The sequence below is a fragment of the Lemur catta genome, chromosome 7, assembly GCF_020740605.2.
Source record: "Lemur catta isolate mLemCat1 chromosome 7, mLemCat1.pri, whole genome shotgun sequence".
NCBI lineage: Eukaryota > Metazoa > Chordata > Mammalia > Primates > Lemuridae > Lemur > Lemur catta.
The window spans coordinates 107,648,972-107,672,851 of NC_059134.1; the positions used below are offsets into that span (position 1 = coordinate 107,648,972).

General features: G+C 68.0%; 3 protein-coding genes across 3 annotated transcripts in view; 2 read left to right on the top strand and 1 right to left on the bottom strand.

The window, feature by feature from the left end:
* Nucleotides 1–7,350, top strand: part of MUC5AC (mucin 5AC, oligomeric mucus/gel-forming) — a 31,571-nt gene extending 24,221 nt beyond the window's left edge. Inside the window, exons 32-49 of the mRNA XM_045558559.1 lie at nt 148–347; nt 775–949; nt 1,323–1,573; nt 1,683–1,866; nt 2,233–2,455; nt 2,864–3,042; nt 3,391–3,478; nt 3,565–3,668; nt 3,753–3,784; nt 4,076–4,247; nt 4,499–4,600; nt 4,834–4,871; nt 5,374–5,496; nt 5,573–5,671; nt 5,851–5,970; nt 6,133–6,184; nt 6,273–6,387; nt 6,720–7,350. Of these exons, the coding sequence (XP_045414515.1) occupies nt 148–347; nt 775–949; nt 1,323–1,573; nt 1,683–1,866; nt 2,233–2,455; nt 2,864–3,042; nt 3,391–3,478; nt 3,565–3,668; nt 3,753–3,784; nt 4,076–4,247; nt 4,499–4,600; nt 4,834–4,871; nt 5,374–5,496; nt 5,573–5,671; nt 5,851–5,970; nt 6,133–6,184; nt 6,273–6,387; nt 6,720–6,999 (2,537 nt within the window). The 3' untranslated portion in view covers nt 7,000–7,350. The remainder of the gene's footprint in view (nt 1–147; nt 348–774; nt 950–1,322; nt 1,574–1,682; nt 1,867–2,232; nt 2,456–2,863; nt 3,043–3,390; nt 3,479–3,564; nt 3,669–3,752; nt 3,785–4,075; nt 4,248–4,498; nt 4,601–4,833; nt 4,872–5,373; nt 5,497–5,572; nt 5,672–5,850; nt 5,971–6,132; nt 6,185–6,272; nt 6,388–6,719) is intronic.
* Nucleotides 7,351–14,326: 6,976 nt separating this feature from the next.
* On the bottom strand, nt 14,327–17,782 carry LOC123642185 (translation initiation factor IF-2-like). The gene is made up of 6 exons (XM_045557087.1): nt 17,755–17,782; nt 17,123–17,262; nt 16,874–17,036; nt 16,383–16,754; nt 15,646–15,978; nt 14,327–15,548 (listed from the first exon to the last, which is right to left on the bottom strand). The coding sequence occupies exons 1-6, from the start codon at nt 17,780–17,782 to the stop codon at nt 15,121–15,123; spliced, it is 1,464 nt and encodes a 487-aa protein (XP_045413043.1). The 3' UTR covers nt 14,327–15,120.
* A 3,381-nt stretch (nt 17,783–21,163) lies between these two features.
* The window catches only part of LOC123642186 (mucin-5B-like), a 45,993-nt gene continuing 43,276 nt past the window's right edge, over nt 21,164–23,880 (top strand). The window contains exons 1-7 of the mRNA XM_045557088.1: nt 21,164–21,620; nt 21,681–21,743; nt 22,140–22,208; nt 22,486–22,747; nt 22,872–22,986; nt 23,119–23,209; nt 23,357–23,463. Coding sequence (XP_045413044.1) covers nt 21,164–21,620; nt 21,681–21,743; nt 22,140–22,208; nt 22,486–22,747; nt 22,872–22,986; nt 23,119–23,209; nt 23,357–23,463 — 1,164 coding nt within the window. The remainder of the gene's footprint in view (nt 21,621–21,680; nt 21,744–22,139; nt 22,209–22,485; nt 22,748–22,871; nt 22,987–23,118; nt 23,210–23,356; nt 23,464–23,880) is intronic.

Consider the following 23,880-nt stretch of genomic DNA (forward strand, 5'->3'; position numbering starts at 1 on the left):
ACGGCCCGTGCTGAGCGGCCACAGTCCTTCTGTCCAGTGATTTCCCATTTACATGGGGTGGAAGGGGCCCCTGGCCACGGGACCACCGGCTCGCGGAGGGCCGCGCCCTCTCTCAGCTCACGGCCGTGGCGTCCCTTCCTCCCACAGGATCCGTCATTTACCGCCAGGCAGACCTTGCAGGGCACTGCTATCACGCCTTGTGCAACTGGGACTGTCAGGTGGTCAGATGGGTTGACAGTGCCTGTCCCTCCACCACGGCGCCCCTGTCCCCGGTGACATCCCCTTCCACCGCCACCTCTGAGCCTGTCCCGGCACAGGGATGTCCACATGCGGTTCCCCCACGAAAGGTAACGCCCACCTTCCGGCCCCTCCGGACCCTCGGGGGCTCCTGTGGGACCTCAAGCGTCTTTGCAACTGGGCTTGCACTTGAAGGTCTTGTGCAGGTCACTGGCCCCGCCCACCCAGAGATGGCGCCGTGCCAGCCTGGGGCATCCGGTCCTGGGGCTTCCCGACGGGCCTGCCTGGCAGGGAGCCGGCGTGGGGGCTGAGGCTGCAGCTGCAGGCCGGGTGCCCGGAGGGTACAGCTCCCACCCAAGACCCCCAGCCAGCTCCGGGCTGGACGTCGGCAGGGGGCGGGAGTGGGATGGGCAGGAGACCGGGGCTCGAATGGGGGTCTCGGCAGCACAGCCGCGGTCCCTCGTCCTCCCTTGTCCCCTCGAGGGGACCCCAGAGGCTGGGGAGGGCTCAGAGCCTGCCTTTGCCTGTGCTTTGCAGAAAGGGGAGACCTGGGCTATGCCCAACTGCTCCCAGGCCACCTGCGAGGGCGGCAACGTCATCTCCCTGCGCCCGCGCCCGTGCCCGCATGTGGAGAAGCCCACCTGTGCCAACGGCTACCCGGCCCTGAAGGTGGCCGACCAGGACGGCTGCTGCCAGCACTACCAGTGCCAGTGTGAGCGGGGGGCCGGTGAAGCGGGGGCCAGGGCAGAGGAGGGGCTCGGCCCAAGCAGGATGGAATTGGGTGGACGCCAGGCAGGACTTCCAGCATCAAGGCAGGCGCGGGCGGGCTCCAGGGTGGCAGGACCCCCAGGGCACTGAGGGGTACCCCCGCCCGCCCGAGCCCCCAGACCACCGGCCCTGCCAGGCGGGAGAAGGGGGAGGCGGCTGTCCCTGCCACACTCAGGCCTTGCCGGGCACCTACCGGACAGAGGGGTGTGTTCCGATGCTGTGGGGGAGTCACGTGCTGCCCGTGTGGCAAGACAGGGGTGGGGGGCTGTGGCGGGGGAGGCCCCGAAGCCCCATAAGGCCGCCTTGGCGCCCGGCAGGTGTGTGCAGCGGCTGGGGAGACCCTCACTACATCACCTTTGACGGCACCTACTACACGTTCCTGGACAACTGCACGTATGTGCTGGTGCAGCAGATCGTGCCCGTGTACGGCCACTTCCGCGTGCTCATCGACAACTACTTCTGCGGCGCGGAGGACGGGCTCTCCTGCCCCAAGTCCATCATCGTGGAGTACGGGGGGGACCGCGTGGTGCTGACCCGCAGGCCCGTCGGCGGGGTGATGACCAACGAGGTGGGCACGCCCCCGCGGGTGCCTGGCGGGGCAGGGGAGCGCCCTCCCCGGGGCCCTGGCGGCACTGACGGTGCCCGGCCCTGTCTTCCCGCCGCCGTGCCGCGTCCAGGTCATCTTCGACAACGAGGTGGTGAGCCCCGGCTTCCGGAAGAACGGCATCGTGGTCTCGCGAGTTGGCATCAAGATGTACGTGACCATCCCCGCGATCGGCGTCCAGGTCATGTTCAGCGGCCTCATCTTCTCGGTGGAAGTGCCGTTCAGCAAGTTCGCCAACAACACCGAGGGCCAGTGCGGTGAGGCCCCGGGCTGTCCCTGGCAGCGCCGTGCGCGAGTCTGGCCTGGGACACTGTTCTCGTCTGTGAGGTCAGGGTGGGCTTCCTGTAGGGGGAGGACGGCCGACCCCAGGGCAGAGCGTGCTCGGTACCCATGAGAGAAAGTCGGGGCACCCACGGCCTGGGGTGCCGGGGAGCGTGGTCGGGTCGGGCAGCGGCGGAGCCCGAGGGGCCCGGTCCCCGGCCGGCCCTCACGGTGGGGCATCCGTGCACCACGGAGGGGTGACCCCGAGATGCCAGGGCCCTGCCCCCAGTGTGGGGATATGGACCCCAGGGGGTGGGCGAGGCTCTGCGGTCCACGGCCTGACCCGCGCCGCGTCTGGCCAGGCACATGCACCAATGACCAGAAGGACGATTGCCGCCTGCCTGGGGGGGCCGTGGCCACCTCCTGCTCCAAGATGGCCGGCCTCTGGAACGTGACCAACCCTGACCAGCCGTCCTGCCATGGGCCTCGCCAGGCACCCACCACCGTGGGGCCCACCACCGTGGGGCCCACGCCCCCACCTGCCACGTGCCCGCCGTCCCCTCTCTGCCAGCTGATTCTGAGCAAGTGAGGCCGGAGTGAGGGGTGGCCCCACCAACCCCACCCTTCCAAGGGCTGCGGGAAGAAGCGGGTCTTCGGGGGCCGTCCCTGGGGCGCCTAGTGGGTGCTCAGTCCCCGAGTCTCGCGCCTGTCGGTGGGGGCGTCGGTCACTGTGCCAGCAGCACAGGTGTGCAGGGCCGGGGGCCCTGGGAAGGGTGTGCAGGACGTGGGGGGCCGCCAGGCCCTGACCCCTGTGCTCACGGGCCCTGTAGACGCTCCCCTGTCCTCCTGGAGAGGCCAGAGACCCGGCACCCGTGGGGCCCCCAAAGGGGTGTGGTGCCCGCTGCACCACCTGGAGGCCCCCAGGGCGCAGGGGCTGAGTCCAGGGAGGGCCTGGCAGGGGCTCTGCCCACCGCCCCGTCCTCCCCTCCACAGGGTCTTCGAGCCGTGCCACGCCGTGATCCCCCCATGGTCGTTCTACGAGGGCTGCGCCTTTGACCAGTGCCACGTGACCGACCCAGAGGTGGTGTGCTCCGGCCTGGAGCTGTATGCGTCGCTGTGCGCGACCTACGGCGTGTGCATCGACTGGAGGGGCCGGACCAACCACACGTGCCGTGAGTGCCCTGGCCTGGCGGCCGCCACCACCCCCCAGGTCATGCCAGCTGTGAGGGGACAGGCACGCCGGGCAGACGGTCAGCAGGTGGCTTGGGTGGTCAGGGTGGGCTTCCTAGAGGGGGAGGAGGGCCAACCCCAGGGCAGAGCACACTCGGTTCCCCAGAGAGAAAGTCGGGGCACCCATGGCCTGGGGTGCCGGGGCACAGTGGTCCGGTCAGGCAGCCGTGGAGCCTGAGGGGTCCCTGGCGGGACCACGGTGGCCACGGCAGCTCCTGAGTGGGCGCCAGTGCTCCCAGGCCCGCCCTGCTCCTGGCGGACCCCCTCAGGCGTGGCCCCTGTGCCTGCAGTGCTCGCCTGCCCAGCCGGCAAGGTGTACCAGCCCTGTGGCCCGGCCGACCCCACCTACTGCTACGGGAACGACAGCGCCAGCCCCGCGTAGGTGCCCCCCTCCCCCCCCCCCCGCCCGGCCCCCCCCCACCCTGGGGCAGGGGCTCGGCCAACCCTCGGCTCCCTCCCCGCAGGGTCCTGCAGGACGTCGGCACCATCACGGAAGGCTGCTTCTGTCCCCAGGGCATGACATTCTTCAGCGCCAGCACCCAGGCCTGCGTGCCCGCCGGCTGCCCCCGTACGTAGACCAGCGTGGGCTGCGCGGGCCTGCCCCAGTCCCCGAGTGTCCTCCCAGCACTGACCGTGGTCCCTCTCCCCCCAGGGTGCCTGGGGCCCCGCGGAGAGCCCATGGAGGTGAGCGCAGGCCCGGCCCCGGCCCGGCCCGGGGCCCAGGAGCCGGAGGAGGGCGGCTCCGACACGCAGACCCCGGAAGTGGCCGGGGTGGGGCGGGGCGGGGAAGGACGGGTCGCGGGAGGCCCCAGCGCCACTCGGGAGGCTTCTGTCCCCGGCGCCCAGCCTGCCTTGGGACGGCGCCCCGGGTGGCTGCCCGGGCTGACCCTGAGGCCTGCCCTGCCCCTCCCCGGACCCTCTGCCCTGCTGGGACGCGGGACACCCTTCTGAAGGCCCCGGGTCCTCTGCTTGCAGCCGGGCCAAACAGTCACCGTCGACTGCCAAGAGTGCAGCTGCGAGGGGACCGCTTGGACTGTGACCTGCCGGACAAAGCCCTGCCCGCTGCCCCCCGCCTGCCCCCTGCCCGGCCTGGTGCCGGTGCCGGTGGCCCCTCGGGCTGGCCAGTGCTGCCCTCAGTACCGCTGTGGTAAGGCGCTCGCGGGGGGGGGGGGGACGACACGGCTGCCCCACACCGGCCACACACGCATGCACAGCACCTGCCCCGGAGGCATCCTGGCCACAGCCTTGTCTGCTGTCCCTGGAGCCCGGTGTGGGGGAGGGGCCCTCCGCCCAGGCTGGCCCGGAACCTTCCGCAGCCCCAGGGCGGCCAGCGCTCCTGGAGAGCCCCGGGGCCAGGCTGGGGCGCAGACTCCCGACACCCCCCCCTCCCGCCCACAGCCTGCAATGCCAGCCACTGCCCCAGGCCCGTGGAGTGTCCCCAGGGCTCCCACCCGGCCCTGAGCTACGAGGAGGGGACCTGCTGCCCAACGCAGAACTGCAGTGAGTGTCCCCGACCCGGCACCTGCTGCGTTGGGCGCGGCAGGCTGGGGACCCAGTCTGGGAATTTTCGGGGCTTAACCAGGCAAGGCCGCAGCTCACCCACCGCTGGGCTGCGGCTGCGGCCTGGGCAGGCGGGGCCTGGGACCCCAGCCGAGCGGAGGCGCCGAGGCGGCAGGAACGGGTAGGGGGGTCTCTGCCGGGCCGGCCGCAGCCTGCTTGTCTCCCCCGGGCAGGCTGGACGGTTTGCAGCGTCAACGGGACTCTGTACCAGGTGAGAGCCCGCTGGGCACAGAGCCCACAGCACAGGGCTGAGCTTCCCACCCGCCCTGGCTCCCCAGCCAGCCCCTCGGAGCAGACTTGGGCATGGCCGGGCACCTCCTCCGCTGGGCCCTGGGGACGGAGTCTGCGAGTGCCACCTGCACACCGGAGTGGCCGAGGCCCGACACGGCTCCGCAGCCCTGGAGGGGTGATGCCCGTGTGCCAGGGCCGGCCCGGGGCCCCTCGCCCCTCAGCATCCACCGTGCCAGCTGGGCCGGACCCCACGTCTCCATCCCGAATGCGCCAAGGCCCCCAGCTGGGCCCCAGAGTGTGATCTCGCTGGGGTGCAGCGTGGGCTCGGCCCTCAGCACGGGGCCCCTGGGCTGTGGTCTCTGGGCCAGGAGTTTCCGCCAGGGACCCCCCAGGGGAGCGGGTCAGCCTGGCAGGGGACAGGAGGTGGACCCCCTCCATGCCCGGCCAGGCTCACGAACGCCCGGCCCCCCGGCTCTCCCCAGCCCGGTGCAGTGGTCTCCTCCACCCTGTGCGAAACCTGCAGGTGTGAGGTGGCCGGCGGCCGCCAGGCAGACACACCCGTGGTCACCTGTGAGACCCAGATCTGCGACACCCACTGCCCCACGGTGAGCACCCACCGCCTGCCCCGCCCCCACCCTGCAGCCACCCCGGGCTCAGGCCGCACGCCCTCCCCTCCCTCAGGGCTTCGAGTACCAGGCCCGGAGCGGGCAGTGCTGTGGTGCCTGCGTGCAGGTGGCCTGCGTCGCCAACAGCAGCGGCAGCCCCGCCCACCTCTTCTATGTGAGTCGCGGCTGCCACCGGCCGGGCAGCGTCGGGCACAGCCTGGTGCTGGGGCTCTGAGCAGGCGGGTCCCGCCCCGGGCGCTCGCGGAGCTGCACCGCAGGGCTGGGGTGGACGGACAGACGCAGGGTGGGACGGAGGGAGGTTGGCGGGGCACTCACGGCCCGGCTCCCTCGCAGCCTGGGGAGACCTGGTCGGACCCTGGGAACCACTGCGTGACCCACGAGTGTGAGAGGAGCCAGGACGGGCTGGTGGTGGTGACCACACGGAAGGCGTGTCCCCCACTCAGCTGTGCTCTGGTGAGTTCTGGGATCCGGGCGCAGCCGGGGCGTGTCCCCAACGGGGCCAGCCCAGCAGCGCCAGGAGGGCTGTCACCTCCCGCATGGGGGCTGTGGCTCCCGCCTGTTCCCGCTGGGGCTCCCGCACGTCCTCCCCGCACTGACTGGCGCTTTCCGGCACAGGACCAGGCCCAGCTGGGCGAGGACGGCTGCTGCCACTTCTGTCCCCAGCCCAGTAAGTGCCCGTGTTTGCCGGGGAGGCCTGACCCGCCCGCGGAGGTGCAGGGAGCCCCCTAATCCCTGCCCGCCGTGCCCCTCCCCAGGGTCGACCTGTGCCGTGCACCACAGGCAGCAGCTCATCCGGCAGCGGGACTGCAGCTCCGCGGAGCCTGTGCACCTGGCCTACTGCCAGGGCGACTGCGGGGACACCGGCTCCCTGTGCGTGAGGCCCCCGCCTGGCAGACTCGTGGTTGCAGCGGGTGCAGGGGCCCGGGCTCAGGGGCCGGGGGGCAGATGAGGGCAGAACCCTGGGGGCAGGAAGGGGTCCAGGCCTGGAGTCTGAGGCCCGGGACGGGTCTGGGTGGGGCTGAGCGCAGGTCTGGGTTTCGGGGCTCTCCCCTCGGCTACTCGCTGCAGCCCCGAGGCAGCCCCGGAGGGTGTCCTCGCACCTAGCACACGGGCGCCGGCGTCACACGCTGGCCTCCGGCAGATGGGGTGGGGACACGGCTGTGGCCCCCACGTGGCATCCGCGCTGACGGCCCTGCCCACAGGTACTCCCTGGAGGCCCAGGCGCTGCGGCACAGCTGCAGGTGCTGCCAGGAGCTGCGCACGACGCTGCGGAACGTGACCCTACACTGCGCCGACGGCTCCCGCCGGGCCTTCCACTACACCACGGTGGAGGAGTGTGGCTGCGCGGGCCAGCGCTGCCCCTCGCCCGGTGACGCCAGCCACACGGGGGAGCCGGAGCCCGATGGCAGCGAGGAGGAACACAGCCGGGAGACAGGCGGCCGGAGCCGGCGAGCAGGGTCCCAGGAATCCCCTGCCCACTGACCCACCAGAGACAACGTCCTCCGTGTCCTCAGTCTTGGTTCCCAAGGCCCTTGTCCAGTGACGAGTCCAGAATACAGTCCCCCACGGCGCTCACTGGGCAGCCCCTCCTGCCTGTGGACCCCGCTCAGGCAGAGCCTGGGCCGCTGGGGGCTCCTCTGGCCACAGGCCCAGCCTGCCGAGTCGGGGCTTAAGCACCACGTGAGGGTCTCACGAATGACTGTCGGTGACAGGGCCACCGGCTACACGGCAGCTACCGAGAGGTAGAGCCTCACACGACCTCGGCCCTGGGCTGTGTCCCCTCCACAGGAAGTGGCCAAGCTGTCCCATAAATATACTTCAAGCATTTTGCAATTCCTGGACTCTGTGCATCTTTCAGCTTGTCCATGAAGCCGAGTGAGGGAATGGGTGAGTGGATGAGTGAGTGGGTGAGAGAGTGGATGAGAGAGTGGATGAGTGAGTGGATCAATGAGTGAGTGGATGAGAGAGTGGATGAATGAGTGGATCAATGAGTGAGTGGATGAGAGAGTGGATGAGTGAGTGGATGAGAGAGTGGATGAGTGGATGAGTGAGTGGGTGAGTGAGTGACTGGATGAGAGAGTGGATGAGTGAGTGAGTGGATGAGTGAGTGAGTGGGTGGATAAGTGAGTGACTGGATGAGACAGTGGATGAGTAAGTGAATGAGAAAGTGGATGAGTGAGTGGATAAGTGAGTGACTGGATGAGAGAGTGGATAAGTGAGTGACTGGATGAGAGAGTGGATGAGTGAGTGAGTGGGTGGATGAGTGAGTGGATAAGTGAGTGACGATGAGAGAGTGGATGAGTGAGTGAGTGGATGAGAGAGTGAGTGGATGAGTGAGTGGATAAGTGAGTGAGTGAGTGGGTAGATGAGTGAGTGGGTGAGTGAATGGACGCATGAATGAATGTGTGAGGGGGGAGGCCGGGCATCAGGGCGGGAACCGAGTACATCACCCAGGTGAGGGCTCTGGTGCAGGAGGGTTGCACCTGGTGGGGAGCCCACGGAGCTTCTGGGACTCTTCCTGGCCCTGCAGTGAGCTGGGTGTGCAGGTGGCCGTGTGTGTGGACTCGTGTGCGCGTGGACTCTGCAGGCTCTCAGAGGCTAGTGACGCGCAGCGGGCGCAGGGACTCTCTGCAGGGCTGGGCAGGGCCTTCCCCGTGACCACCCCCCCACCCCACCCCCACATCCCTGATCCCCAGAGGCCCAGGGGAGGCCCCAGACACCCCCAGGGACACGCTGGGCCCCGGCCACGCAGCAGTGGCAGGACGGAGTGCCAGGATGGGCAGCGCTGGCCCCGCGCCCCGGGAGCCCACAGCTGGACAGCGCCGGCGCGGGGAGGGGGCAGGGGACGCTGTGGTCACACACGAATGCCCAGGGGTTCCAGAGCTCCCTGCCCAATCCTGGGGTGGGCTGGTGGGGAAGTGGCCCCCAGGCAGAGGAGCCGGGGGGGACGGGCACCAACCGCTGGACAGCGCTGGCCGCCTGGGGACACACGGGGTCCCGCCTGGCCTCTGCCTGGGCCAGGCCAGGTGCAGTCTGGGCCGGTGGGGGTGGCGGTACCCACCTGCCATTTTGCGAGTGTGGCCATGTTCCCTGAGCCGTCACCAGGTGGCAGCACCTCTGGGCCCTGCACCTCCGTGGCCCGGGCGGGTCCTGGGTGAGGGGACGACGGCACTCAGCCACTTGCTCAGGGACCTGCCTCCTCCCACCCCCGTCCAGCCAGTCCTGCAAGTGGAGGCCGGAGCTGGTCCCCAAAGGCACCCAAGGTCCCTCCTGCCTGGGGGTCATGTCCGCACCTGCAGGCACTGGCAGGTCAGAGGGCACAGCCGGCCCCGCGCCCACCTGGGCTATGGTTTTCCACCGCGGGCAGGTCGCCGTGCGGCTTCTTGCCTCCGCATGGGCTCAGGCCCGGGGCCGCCCGGCAAGTCCAGCCCCAGCGGCCACTGCTGCGCAGAGCCGACCTCACAGCCTGACTCCTGCCGTGACCAGGTGGGGCAGGGGGCTCCCCAGCCATGACCCTTGACCCCCCGCTGGGCAGGCGGGAAGCACAGCCTGGGGGCTCCTGTCCCGGCGCCCAGTTGGCCCACTGACCCCTAATCAGTGTGCTGCCCCCCCGGGTGGATCTGGTGTCTGGACTAATCCCCCACCCCCCGCTGAGCACAGCTGACCCCCAGGGCTGGGGAGGGCGTGGTCCTGGCCCTCCTGCACTCACCTCCCTGGCAGGAAGAAACCGGATAGCGGGTCCCTGGCGGGAGCAGCCGCCCCACCCCCACCACAGCCCCCTGCTGGGTTATGCAAGCCGCAGTTTCCGGAAAGCACTATGGAGCTGGGCATGGCCCCAAACACGGGCAGCCACCCGCCGTGCCCCCTGCGGCCCCCTCCTCCAGACACTGGCAACGCTGGGGTTGGCGGGAGGAGGGCCAAGGGCCAGGCTCGGCCGGGGGAGGGGTCCCGAGGCCCCCCCCGGGCCTGGCCTGTGTGGAGACCTCGCGGGGAGGGCTGCACACGCACGTGTCGGGCCAGAACTTGCCCATCTGAGGGGGCGCGGTGCCCGCCCTCATGCCTGGGGCTACGCTGGGGCCAGCTTCTGCCAGACTGAGGGACTAGGGAGGGTCCGGAGACGAGGCTGGGGCAGCCTGTGGCCGTGGAGTGTAGGTCCGGCTTGACCTCCGCCCTCTCGTCCCGCATCGTTCCCCTGTGGGAACCCGCAGCCCTGCCCTGCTCCGGACCCGCAGGGCGAGGCTGCCTGGTCTGAGGCCGGGCCAGGGAGGGCCCCAGTGGTCAGCCTGGTCCTGGGCACACAGGCGCTGCTTGGAGCTCTTTGGGCACCGACCTGGGCCCTGGGCAGCAGGTCAGCCTCTCCAGAGCAGACAGGTGTCTCGGGCACCAGCCTGGCCCAGACACAGAGAGGGACGCAGTGACCTCAGGGCAGCCAGCCAGGCGCTGGGAACAGAGGGGCCCGAGAGGGTGAGGGCTGCTCGGCCCAGGGGGAGCAGGGTGCTGGCGGGTGCCGACCACTCACCTGGGCACAGGCCCCACTGTGGGACACGCAGCCCTGCCCCAGCTGTGCCTGGCCACCAGCGGGGCTTCCAGGACGGCAATGTGCCCGCAGTGGGCTGGTCCCTGGGCGAGACCCAGGGCACATCTAGCCAGTGGCAAACCTTGCAAGAACAGAAAGCTGCAGAAGAAATGGCCACCAATACTGAAAATCCAACCAGTGCCGACAGCCCCTGGCACTGGCCGGACACGAGAGCCGCCTGCATCACTGCCGTCTGCCCACAACCCCGAGCACCCGGAAAGCGTCACACAAATGCGGCAGTGCAGCTCCGGCTGCGTCAAAGCCGCGGGGTGAATGACCGCCGGGCAGAGAATGCCCACACCCGGGACGGGGACACAGGCGGGGCTCTGCGTTCCACACGGCCCAGGCCGGCCGCAGGCAGCGGAGGTTTCGGAGGAAGTTGGCAAACTCACTGTGGAATCGACATGGACCAACGGTCCTCAAATATCCGGGTCACCCTTGGAACGGAAGAGCCAGGCGTGCACTGCCCTGCCAGGCGGGGGGCTCCCCACCCAGCCAGCGCGGACGCAGCACCCGAGTGGGGGCACCACGCACACCAGAGGCCCCTGGGGACTCAGCACCCAGCCTGGGCATGGGAGACTCACCCTGATCCCAGCGGTGCACCCTGCCGCGCGGTGAGCAGAGTTCACCTGCCGCTGCCACACGGCAAAGTAAAGCCAAAGAAGGTGAATCCGGCAGCCGGGCCGCGGCTGGGACTGTGGGCGCAGTGTCCAGAGTCCGCTGGGGACAGTGGGACGGGGATGGCCCCAGGCAGAGGGGCCGGGTGGCTGGACGCAGGCGGCCAGGCCAGGCATCGCTCTGAGCGCGGCAGGGCCGTGGGGGCCATGGGGGCTGTGGGGGCCAGCGGAGGCACAGCGAGGTCCCCGCGTGTTTGCCACTGCCGTGGCGGTGCTGGCCGGCTCGTACAGTCCACCTCGTGGGCCACACCAGGTTTCTACGTTTCACAAAACAGAATAAAATAATACATCGTCGAGAGTGACCGTGAGAAAGCGCTTGTCTCCTCCTGGGCCCCAAGAAAACCGAATTTATGACTGAGGTTCCAGAAGCACAGACGGCGGACCCTGCAGTGAACAGAGACAGGGTGGGCGGGTTTCTGGGATGGAGCCCTGGGCCGAGGCCCCACGCAAGGCCCATTCAGGGGGCAGGAGGGCGGGCGTCTGCAGAGAGGCCGCGGTTGGGCCTGGGGCTCGAGGCGCGGCCCAGGCGGGAGGGACCCACTCGCTCACCTCTCACACTCTCTCATCTTCCACTGTCACCCAGAGTGACTCGGTTTACCTGAGGGTGACCTGCCCCCTTCACCACGATCTCACCTGCCTCCCCTGACCCTCCTTGCCCGGCCCACCCTTCTCCCAGTCTGGGTTCCTGAGCCCTCGGCGGCCAGCCAGGGCGCCCGGCCACAGCTGTGCGGGACGCTGGCTCTGCCCTCCAGACAGGCAGGGACGCAGCTCGGCCTCCGTGCTCCGGGCCCTGCTGGAGGCCCCTGCTGATGGGGGCAGCTCCCATCACCTCCCGAGAGCCCTCTCTGCTCACAACCCCCATGTGCCACCCCCAGGCCCAGACCCCGCAGAGGCCGTGAGGGCAGGGCTTGCCAAATGGGCGGGAGGAGGTGCTGCTGCCTGGACTTGGGTCCCTTCCTGTGCCCGGCAGGGCAGCCCTGCCCCACCCGTCCCCGCAGGAAGCCGGCCGAGTTGCCTGCTGGCCCTGCCTCAAACAAGCCCCGTCCTCAGTTGGTGGCCGACACACTGGCCCCAGCCCCACGGGGTCCAGGAAGAAGCCACTGGTGCAGGACCTGCCCTGGCCCCTGCCCCTTGCTCCCAGCAGGCCACCCACCGCAGTGGGACCCTGGGCCTGGGCCGGGCTCAGGAAGCCACTGGCAGCTCCACTGAGCCCCGGCCTGGCCTCTTCCCCAGCGACGTCCCAGACGGCCGTCCCCGGGGCCAGCTGGTGTCTACAGCAGAGATGGCCGGGTTGGTTTTACAAACTCTGTTTCTGGAGAATTTAGAGCAATTGCTGCCCAGCTCACACGTGGGAGTGTGGGTGCAGCCACGGCCACAGAGCCGGGCCCAGGGCACACGTGGACGCCTGGGCTGGGGGCCCTGCCCCTCCCTTGGAAACGGGTGGGCAGTTCACCTGGGCAGAAGCCCCCCGACCCAGGGACTCCACCCACGTCCGCTGGGCAGAGGGGCAGGGGTGCGGCCCACCCTCCTCCTCCAGGCCCTGGGCTCTGAGGGCGGCCGTGGGCGAGGCAGCCCCTGTGTCCCCGTGGCCAGGGCGCCTGAGTAGCGCTGGGTGAGGCCTGGGTCTGACCACCTCCCCCTCGGCCCCACAAACAAAGTCCCCTGGGCCTTTCAGACGACCCTGACCCTTGACGCCTGCTGTGCACACCGCTTCTCTGAACTGGGGTGCAGCCCAGAGTTCAGAGCTCACTGACCGCTGACCTCGGGGCAGCTCTGACTGGCGCCCCAGGAGCACCGTGGTCCACTCAGGCCACACGCGCCTTCCGAGCCTGGGCCCATCCCAGACGTGGGGGCCGGGGGGGCCCTGGCCAGGCAGCTGCGCAGACGGACAGTGTCTGGGCAGGGGCAGGGGTCATGCCGGAGCCTGGGCCGCCCGTCACCGCAGGGCCTGAGCCTGGGGGCCGGGGGCAGTGCCCGGCTGGCCTTGGTGCCAGGAGCCGCACTCAGCTCCAGGCCACCAGGGAAGGTGGCAGCCATGTGGGGCTCGCGGGGCCTGGGCACCGTGTCAACACTGGGGTTCCTGGAGGGAGGGGGGCCTGTTTGCCCGCTGGCACTGGCGCTCTCTGGCTGGGCCCGGGCACCGCGCCCCCCCCCATGTGCTCCCCCTGTGTTTTCTTAATCCCCGGCAAACACAGCGGGGACCTGGCTCTTCCTCTGCCCACACCCGCCCCACATCCTCCCCGCCTGCCTGCCCAGGCCACGCCTGCGCACCGCGTGAGCCGCCCAACCCCTGGCCCTGCGTGGGGTGAAAAAGAAGAGAAAACTAAACCCAAAGCTAGCACCGGGGAGAAAGAGAAGAGGTTACAGCAGAGATAAATAAATTAGTGAATTAAAAAAAAAAAAAACAGAAAAAACAATGAAACTAAAAGCTGGTTCTTTAAAAAGATCGATAAAATGGAGAAATATTTAGCTAGATTTGCTAAGAAAAAAGAGAGGAGATTCAGATTACTAACATCAGAAATGAAAGGGACATTACTGCCAATTTTACAGAAACCAAAATGATTATAAGAGAATACTATTAACACTTACATGCCAACAAATTTGATAGCTTAGAAGAAATATACAAATTCCTGAAACCACAGGATCTAACAGAGAAGCTGAACAGACGATGACGGCTAAGGGGACTGGATCGGTGACAAGGACCTTCCCAGGACAGTGGCTCCACTGCTGAATTCGACCAAACATTTAAAGCGTTAAGACCAGCATTTCCCAAACTCCCCAGAGAAGCTGAAGGAAAGGGAACACACTCCCAATTATTCCACGAAGCCAGCATGACGTTGACGCCAAAGGCACACAAAGACAGTACGAGAAAAGGCAACCAAAGATCAATATCCCTCATAAACACTGATGTGAAAATCCTCAGCACAACACTACTAAACCGCAGACAGCAGAGTGAAAGGATTATGGACTGTGATCAATGGGTTTTACTCCCAGGATGCAAGGATGGCTCAAGCAATGAAACATCAATCAGTGAAGTGCCCACATTAACAGAGTGACAACTGCAAAAACCATCATCTCCACTGATGCAGAAAAAGCATTTGCCAAAATTCAACACCCTTTCATGATTGAAAAAAAAAAAAGACTTGATAAACTAAGAATAGGGGAAAACTAACTCAACATAGTAACGGCCACATACGAAAGCCCACGGCTAACCTTGTACTCGGCAGTGAAAGACCGAAACCCTTTCCTGCAAGACCAGGAACAAACAATGATGCTCACATCACGTTAATGCTCAGCATAGCGTTGGAAGTTCCAGCCGGGGCAGTAAGGCAAGACAAAGAAATGCAAGACACCCAAATTGCAAAGGAAGAAGTGACATTACTGGGTTCATGGGTCACATCATCTCACATGTAGAAAACCCTAAAAATCCCACCCCAGAACTGTCCCAGCTGATGAAAGTATTCAGCAGTTGCTGTAGACCAGCACTGAGCAATCAGAAAGGAAAATGCAGAAACAAGCCCATTCACACAGCATCAAAAAGAATAAAATGCTCAGGAATAAACTTAACCACGGAGGCAAAAGTTTGTGCACTGAAAGCTACAAAACATTGCTGGGAAAAATGTAAAGACACGAAGTGGAAAGACCTCCTGTGCCCACGCGTCTGATGATGCAAGATGATAACAAGACTCTCCAAAGGGATCTGCAGGTGTCACGCGATCCCCACCAAAATCCCAGTGACGTTTCTGGACAACAGAAGAATCTACGCTGAAATTCATGCAGACTGTCCCGGACCCTGAGTAGCCAATATCTTGAGACAGGACAGAACTGGACGGCTCACACTTCTGGACTTCAAAACTGGGTGCAAAGCTGCGGGAACAAAACACCGTGGAGAGAACCCAGGCCCGGACGCAAGCCTCGGCACGCGCGGCCGGCCGACGTTCGCCCGTGTGCCGGGACCGCTCCGCGGAGAAACACGGTGCTGAGTACACCAGATGTTCACACGCGACGAGAGCCGCCGGACCCTTCCCTGACCCACGGCAAGGAAAACTCAAAATGGAGCAAATATCTAGACATAGGAGCTAAAGCGATGAAACTCTCAGAAGAAAACGGGAAAATCTTCATGACGTTGGATTCGGTGACGATTTCTCGCACAGGACGGCAATGGCACAGGCGGCAGGACAGATACAGACTCCATCAAGATGAAACCTTTCTGTGTCGAAACAGTCACAGACAGCACAGACGGGGAGAAAGATCTGCAAATCACGTATCTGGTAAGGGATTACTATCTAGAATGTATTTTTAAAAACTCCTAAAACTCAACAACAAAAACCCAAACAACCCGACTCAGATTCAGACACAGGACGCGGGTGGACGTTTCTCCCAAGGAGACGTGTCAGCCGGCACAGCCTTCGGGAAACGGGAGGCCGCGGTGAGATGCCACGTCCCAGCCACGAGGCTGGCCGCTGTGGAGGGAACGGCCAGTAGCCGGTGTTGGTGGAGACGCACAGGAGCCGGGGCCCGGGCACTGATGGGACAGGAAGTGGGGCCGCGGCGTGGGGGACCCCGGGGACGCAGAGCCAGACACAGGACACACCCCGGCCGGTGCCACTCGCTGAGGCCCCCGTCCTCGGTCCCACGGAGACAGAGCGGATGGGGGTGCGGGGCTGGGGAGGGGCCGGGGCGCTCGTGTCCACGGGGCAGGGCTTCCGCTGGGGGGATGAGAAGGTTCTGGAGGTGGGCGGCGGCGCTGGCTGCACATGGTGAAGTACTTAATGCCCCTTGACGTGCAGTCAGAAATGGTGAAAATGGTAAATTTCTTGTCATATGCCTTTTACCAGAATAAAAAAGTCATGCCGGATAGTTTTCCTGCCTAACCTGCTCCAATCTGCCCCTCCCAGACCCCCAGGCCGCTGCCCGTTGCTGCTCCCTCCTTCCCCGTCAGGCCCCACGCCCAGGGCAGCACCAGGACAGCTGGCCGCTCAGAAGGTGCTAGAAGGCAGGCAGGGAGGGCGGGAGCAGGCCGAAAACCGGACCTGTGTGAAGGCCAGGAGACAGCAGAGCCGCGGGTGGGCCACGGCGGGGGCGCAGGCTGGGGCTGCCCTGGGCCGGGGGCCCCACGTTCTCGCAGCCTGGGTGGGGGTTGGGGAGTGGGCACAGCTGTCCTCACAGCCCGTGGCTCAGGGGGCAGGATGTCCCCCCACCAGGTGACTCAGCCCACCCAGCGGGCCCTGCTGCCGGACAGGCCAGGGTCTGGGCCATGACGGCCACCAGGCACCAGCCCTGGTGTTCAGGTAGCACGAGACCCCCGAGTCTTGCAGGAGACCCCGGAGTGTGCCAGGGAGGGCGGGGCCTGCTGGGCCACCCGCACAGGGGGCCGGGTGCCAGGACCACCCTCGCTGTGGGGCCCACCCAGCCCTGGGCCTGCCCTGCCCACGGCCCTCTGGGCACACACTGGGCCCTCAGCCCACCAGGGACATGAGAGCACCGAGCCCCCGCCCCAGAGGGGAGGTGCCCCTGGGGCGCAGCAGGTAGCTGGTGTGTGGCACCCCCACGTCTCGTCCCCAGCACTGCCCAGGGTGGGCTCCTGGCAGACGACAGCCCAGCCAGCCCACGCCCTGGGCCTCCCGGGGGCTCCGTGCTGCCCAGCGGGAGCCGGGCAAACAGCCAGCACTCAATGAGAACACGAGGCCCATGGACCCTGGGGCCCCGTCCTCCAGCCTGCAGGGCTGTGGCGGGAGGCAGGGAGGGCCGGGAGGGGTCCGGGGCTCCTGGGCGGGTCGTCCTGGCAGGACCAGCCCCACACAGGCCGCCTGAGGCGGGCACAGCCCAGGCGGGGCCACCGGGCAGGTTCCTGGCACCGCGGGCAGGAGGCTCCCCAGGCCCCAGGAGGCTGTGGCGCTGCCCCCCTTCCCGGCAGGAACCGCTGTCCCCCCACTGCCCGTTGACGGCACCGTCAGCCGTGAAGAGCTGACTCCGCAAACAGGCTGAGCAAACAGGCCGCCCTCCCTGGCCACATCCGGGATGTCTCAACAGCCGCAACCCCACAGGCCACCGTGGCGGTCAGCCCCACCGCCTCGGCCCGCCGGATCTGCCCTGCCCTGACCTCTGCCCTCTGCCCTGGAGGCGTTCAGTGGCGGGCCCTGCCTGTGGGGCTCTCTTCCCGGGCTGGGGTGCGGAGGGACGGCCAAGGGACACTGAGCCACCTCGGGGTCCCCAGAGGAAACATAGGCACCTGGGCCACTTGAGCTGGGGTGAGGGGGCCACCCCTGGATGGGGAGGAGAGGGGGCCAGGAGGGGACCCGGGAGCCGCAGGCCAGGGGATCTGGGCAGGGGACAGGTGCCACAGCGTCACTGAGCACCAGCTGTTTGCCCAGCCCGTGCCCGGGGCAGGCAGGAAGGCGGCAGAGACAAGGGTCTGCCAGGGGCTCTGGCCCACCCCGCTGGCCATGCCCTGAGGTCCCCGGGCCCAGCCGTTGCCCCAGGCCCCTCCAGCTGTGCCAGAGAGTTGGAGACCAAAGGCGCTGGCCCCCTTTGCTTTGGAAACGTCCCCTGGTGGGAGGAGCTGGAGCAGCCTGAGCCCTAGGCGGGAGCAGGGTGCGAGCTCTGCTGGGACCTGGCCCAAGGGTGCCCCGCGTGACGGGACCCCGGCCCTGCCACAGCCACGAGGAGGGTGAGGTTTGCAAAGCGTGTCCAAACCCTTTTGAAATTATCAAGGTGGCAAAAAACACGTAACACCTGCAACCTCAGCTGTGTCTACGGGCGTGGTTCAGCGGCGCTCAGCCCGTTCACGGGGCAGCCAGCCCCGCCGCCCGCCCCAGAGCTGCCTCGTCCTCCCACACCGGGGCCCTGTCCCCGCTGCATACGCACTCCCGCCCCTCCCTGCCCCCAGTGGCCACCACCCACTCCCGGTCCCCACGGGCCTGACGACTCTGGGACCTCACGGCAGGGCCACACGGTGCGTCCTTTGCGGCAATCGTAGCTCACCGAGCAGCGTCTGAAGTTCACGTGTCATCGCCCGCGTCAGAACCCGTGTCAGAACCCGTGTCCCTCCAAGGCTGAGTGATCGTCCAGGTGGGACGGCCGCGCTTGACCCAGGCACCCGCTAGGCCTTGCGGCGTTTGTGACCAAGGCCACCGAGAACGCGGGTCTGGGCCACGGCGCTGAGGCCAGAAGGGTCGCAGAGCTCAGCGGTCAGCTCTTTGGGGAAGCGCCGCGGTTTCCCGCCCCGCGCCCTCACATTCCCACCGGCAGCCGGGGCTCCAGTGTCACCATGCCCTTGCCGACTTGTCACTGTGTTGGCTGGACAGCAGCCGTCCTGCTGGGCTTTCAAGGCTTTGCGAGGGGCCTTCCCTTGGCCACAGCGACTCCCCTTCTAGGGAATCTGTCTCTGAAAGGCGGGCGCGGGGTCCCCGCCAGGGCCCGGGACAGGGCTTGACGGAGAGAGCACAGGACGGCCCCGCAAACACACGGCAGACGGGCAGGGAAGCACCAGGGACGGCACGCGGCAGAGGAGGGTGTGTGGATGCTGAGGGTGGCCGGGCAGAGAAGGACGTGTGGCCCAGGAAGCTCCCGCCCACACCCTCCCGGGGCTCCCTCCCGGGGGTCCCTCCCAGGGGTCCCCATCAGCCCCCAGGAGCAGCTGCTTCCTTTGCCCCCGCTCGCATGGGACAAGCAGCACTGACCGCCAGTGAGCTCACTGGCCTCAGTTTCCCCTGGAACCCGAACCTCAAAATGCAGAGGAGCCCAGAGACCTCCCAGAGCCTTCAAGGGCTCTGCTCTCTGGGCTGGGGTCCCTGGACATGCAGCCTCCTCCCGGGACCCCACAAGACACACAGACCCGTCCCCAGCCCTGGTGCCAGCCAAGCACAGCCCCGAGCTGAGCAGGTGCCCCAGGGCTGCCCACTGCCGGGGTTGGTGCTGGCACAGCGCACGACGCCCGCTCTGTGGGACGGGTGCTGAGCGCCTGTCCTCGGGCCCAGGCCTCCCACGCTGAGTCCCCTCTCCGTCAGCCCCTCTCCCCAGCCGGCCGCCCCCGGGAGCCTGGTGGGCTGAGGGTGGGCGAGGCAGGCTCGAGACCACGTCCCTGCAGCCGGGGTGGTCGGGGCCAGCCCTGCTTCGGGGCTTTGCCACGGAGGATCGCACCGGCATTACCGGGCATGGGTGGGACCCCCCCCCCCCCAGCCGACCGCAGCCAGAAGCCGCGGGGGGTGGGGGCGTCCTGGGCCCAGGGGTGCAGAGCTACAAATCCTTCCTCCTCCAGCCTCTTCCCTGCCACAGCCCCTCCCTGAGAGCAAACACACGCGGAGGCTCCAGGGAGAGGAGGGTGCCCTGCGTGGCCGGGAGCCGGGCACCGGGCCAAGGCCGACGGCTACATAAGCCCGTGGCCCCCCGGGGCGGCAGGCACCGGCCACTCTCCTCGCCGCCCGCCCAGCCGGCCCCCACCATGGGCACCAGGGGTGCGTGCCGGGCGCTGGCGTGGGCCCTCGTGGCCCTGCTTTTGGCACGGCAGGCAGGTAAGGCCCCCGGCCCACCGGACGCCGTGCTCATGGCAACCTCCCGACACCCCGGCCCCTGACCTCAGTCTGTGTCCACTTGGGGTGACGCAGCGTCCGCGCACAAGGAGGCTGGCGAGAGATGGAGAGAGGGGGCCCTGCTAGGCCGGGGTGTCCTCCCCTGACCACGGGGCAGGGCCCCTGGGGTGGGATGGGAGCGGGTGCCGGCCGAGGGCCGTGCTGGGGTAGGTGCCAGAGCGAGCAGGACTGCCGCTGCCAGGAGATTCCGCAGCCGTCGGGGGGAAGACGGGGCATCGCGCAGGACTGAGGAACGAGACAATAGAGGAGAGACAGTGGGGTTGGGGACGCAAGGCTTTCCAGACCAAGAGTCCCGAGACTAGTTCCTCCCTCGTGTTTGTTCATTCTAAGAATATAAGGTCATCCTAGATCATACCAGCCATCACTGCTCTGTAGCCATCCCGCAGGCAAACGAGCTCTAAAGATTTCCAAATAGATCACAGTAACAGGTGCACGGCATTCAGGTAAGCCTTAGAGATCACTGATGAAGGCCGAGAGATCCAGGTGCACGTTAACCTCAGCAAAGCTATTAGCCTAAAACAAAATAGGAACATACATTTGGGATTGCGCCAGGCCAGTTCCACGCAGGCTGGACGTTCCTGACCGCGGCCCGGAGCAGCTTCCGCCCCAGGAGAGAAACTGTTCTCAGTTCCTCCCGCGCTTGGAATGTCCTCGGCACCCGGAAAACAGCCAGACTGTCCCGTCCGCAGAGGCGTCCACGCCAGCAACCTCCCTAGGTCACCCCGGCATTTCTAAGCCACCCCAGCAAGCCCCCATGGGGTGGGGGCCTGCAGGTGACAGGGCCGGGGCCACAGGGACAGGCGAGGTGCCCAGGGCCATCACAGGCCACACCCACGGCAGCTTTCGCGGCCAGCGGTTTCCCTGGCCTGTCACCTGTCCCAGGAGGAGCCGTGAGCGCTAATACTTACTGTCAACAGAGAAAGCCGTGGCCCCAGGGCCGCCGCCAACACCTGGAAGTGCCCCTGCCCGCGGCTGCCCCTGTCCGTGCTCCCTTCCAGGGTGTGAGCAGGGCTGGGGCAGGGAGGCCCCTCCTGCCGTGGGTGTGGGACGCTGGTTTCCCCGGCACAGCCGTGTCCCCCACCTGGCGGCACCGGGCATGGCCAGGGCTCTGTGAACCAAAGGGGCTGTGGGCCCCACCTGGTCCTCCCCTACCAAGCCCGCGGGCAGGAGGCTGGTTCTGTCGCCGCCAGACACACACTGTGGCCGGTGGGGGTGAGGCTGGGCCCCACAGAGGGGCTTTGCATCTGTGTGAGCCCTGGGCTGCACGTCGGGGGACACACCCTCCGCGGTGTGACGGGCGGGCGGCAGTGGGCACTTCTCTGGCCGAGTGATGGAGCCCGAGTCGCCGGCCCAAGGAGGGCCCTGCGCCCAGCGGGCACCCGAGGGAACGGGGCCGGGGAGGAGGGGCTGCAGGGCTGGCAGGCGGTGGCGGCCACGCTGTGTCCTGGGTCGGGGTGGATGAACGGAGTGGCCTCGCTCCTGGGAAAGGCAGGCAACCGAGCCCTCCAGGGAAGGGAGCCACGCGCCAGCCAGTCCCGGCCTCCCCACACGCTAGCGGGCGTGGCGGGGAGAGTGGGCGCCGTGGTGCGGCTGTGAGCCGGGCGGCCCGGCCGGCTGTGTCCGCACCTGAGCTGAGGAGTGGGGGCAGGGCTGACCCAGCCCGTGCCACGATGATGGCGGCCCGCCACCCACCGCCCACTGCCCACCGCCCGCCACCCGCCAAGCACAGCAGCTCCAGGGCCACGGGCAGGGACTGGCCCGGCCTGAGCCCGGCAGAGAGAGGCTGGGGGCCGGGGGTGCACATGCCCCTTCCCAGGACCCTCACCCTGGAGGCCTCGGGCCGCCATCCCAGCGCCAGCCCAACGCCGGGCGATGCCCCGCGGCCCGGGCCCCGCCTGACTGACAGTCCTGGTCTTGGGTTTCTGCTCCGTCACGCCTGGACGCCTCCCCGACAAAGCCGGTCTTTGTCCTTCTCCGAGGGACATGTGGACGGGGCTGAGCCCCCTCCTCGAGGTGGCCACGGCGACAGGGCCACGCCTTTTCCTGGTTCCATTTCCTCCCCCTGCCCGCGGAAGCAGGCGCCGGCCGCCAAGTTCTGCAGGGGTGGCGCCTGGCGGCAGAGCTGGTGGGCAGAGCTGGGGCTGCTCAACCCAGTCCCATCGGGCTCCCAGGCAGCCCCGGGAGGGGTCGCGGCCTCGGGCCAGACGAGCTCCTGCTGCACCAGCCCTTCCGGGCACAGAGACGCAAACAGTGTGCGCGGTGGGCGTGGGCGGGGGGCCCGTGTCTGGCTCTGGCCGACTCCCACCCCTTCTCCTGCAGAGACCCAGGCCCCCACGGAGCGGAGCACAGGGCCCCCCACGCACGGTCGCAGGGCGGACGGCGGTACGCAGCCAGGCCCAGGTGGGGGTTTCCTGCCCAGGCGGACAGGGCTGGGCACCGAGTGGGCCGGGGGATTCCACGTGCCCACGTGCCACACAGAGCCCCCTGGTCCCCGCGGGCCAGTGCAGGCGTCAGGGGACAGGGTGTCTACATGAGAGGAAGGTACACAGTGGAGAGGCTCATACGTGCAGGCAGCACACGCCTGCGTGTACACGTGTGTGCACACGCAGATGGACACCCCAGGGCGGGAGGCTCCCGGGTGACAGGTGGGGACGGGACGGCCCTGCCCCAGGCCAGCCGTTAGCCCTGGGCTCCCTGTCGCCCCGGGGTGGCCAGTGAGGGGGGGCCCTGGAGGGCGTTCCCAGTGACCTGGCGCGGTGGCCCGGCCCTTGCCCACAGCCTGGCCCACGTCCTCGCCCGCCCGGCACCTGAGCTTCGTCACCCCCATCACCGTCCTCCCCAGCAGCGGTGAGTGACACCGGCCCTGCCCGCCCGGAGGGGTGGGGCCCTGACTTGCGGTGAAGCCGGCACCACGGGCCGGTCGGGGGCCGGAGCCTTCCCTGTGGGCAGTTCTGGGGGCTGAGCACAGGTGCGGGGGGGCGGGCAGCCCGGGGTCTCGGGGGCATCGGGCAGCCAGGCAGCTGCAGCGGCCAAGAACAAGGCGCCTGGCCCGGAGGGGGCTGCGGCGGGCGGCTGGGCGTGGGGAGGGCGTGGACACTGGCGGCCGCTCACGCCCTCCCCGCAGCCCGGAACCCGGCGCACAACGGGCGCGTCTGCAGCACCTGGGGCGACTTCCACTACAAGACCTTCGACGGCGACGTCTTCCGCTTCCCCGGCCTCTGCAACTACGTGCTCTCCGCGCACTGCGGCGCCGCCTACGAGGACTTCAACGTCCAGCTGCGCCGCGGCCGGGCGGGCTCCCAGCCCACGGTCACCCACATCGTGCTCCGGGCCCCGGGGTTGGTGCTGGAGGTGTCCAACGGCTCCGTGCTCGTGGACGGGCAGCGGTGAGCGCGGCCTCCGGGCCCATCGGGGCCCCCCAGGCCCCACTGCCAGGGCCGGGCTGGAGGAGGCGGGGAGGGCTCTGGGCGCAGCCGCACGGCCGGGGAAGAACCGGACCTTCCCGCCCAGGGAGGAGCTGCCCTACAGCCGCGCCGGCCTCCTGGTGGAGCGCAGCAGCGAGTACGTCAAGGTTGGCGTCCGGCTGGTCCTGACCCTGCTGTGGAACGGAGAGGACAGCGTCCTGGTGAGGGGTCCTGCGGGTCCCCGGCCCCTCCCGGCCCGTCCGGAGGGGCCCAGGGGGTTGGCGGCTGGCAGGGGCCGCAGGGCCTGGGGGGCAGAGGCTCCGAGGCAGCAGCTGCCCCTCCCCTGCCCCTAGCTCGAGCTGGACCCCAAGTACGCGAACCAGACCTGTGGCCTGTGCGGGGACTTCAACGGCCTCCCGGCCTTCAACGAGTTCTACGCCCACAGTGAGTGCGCCCAGAGCTGGGGCCGTGGCCCCGTGTGCCCGTCCCACCGCGGCCTGGACAGTCCCGGGGAGGCCGGGAGGGGCAGGGGTGCGGGTCCCCTGCCGGCCAGCCTCGCCCTCCACGCCACACGGGTGCTTCTCTCTGCAGACGCCAGGCTGAGCCCCCTGGAGTTCGGGAACCTGCAGAAGCTGGATGGGCCCACGGAGCAGTGTCCGGACGCCCAGCCCGAGCCGGCCGGCAACTGCACAGACGGGGTGAGCGTCTGCTCCTGGACACGGGCACAGCCGGGCCGAGGTCTGAGCTCGTCCTGGGGGCCGGGACAAGGCAGGGCCCAGGCCAGGCCGAGGGTGGACGCCGAGGGAGCCCAGGACCAGAACCTCCCCCGGGAGCGGGGAGGACCCCCCTCTGGACGTGGCCTGGAAGATCCGGGATCCCCAGAGCGGCAGAGTCGCTGGGGCTGGGGTCCCTGTCCCCTCACGCAGCCCACCTGGGCCCTGTGGGGAGGACCTTCGCCAGGGGGCGGCACTGAGCCTGCGGGCCCAAGGCTGACAGCCAACTCCCACTGCCCCTTCTCTGATGTGCCCCTGGGGCGGGGTCCGCGCCTTCCCTAGGCCCAGCCTGGGCAGGCACGTCCTGGCAGGCGGGCAGAGCTCGCAGGCAGGAAGGGGGCC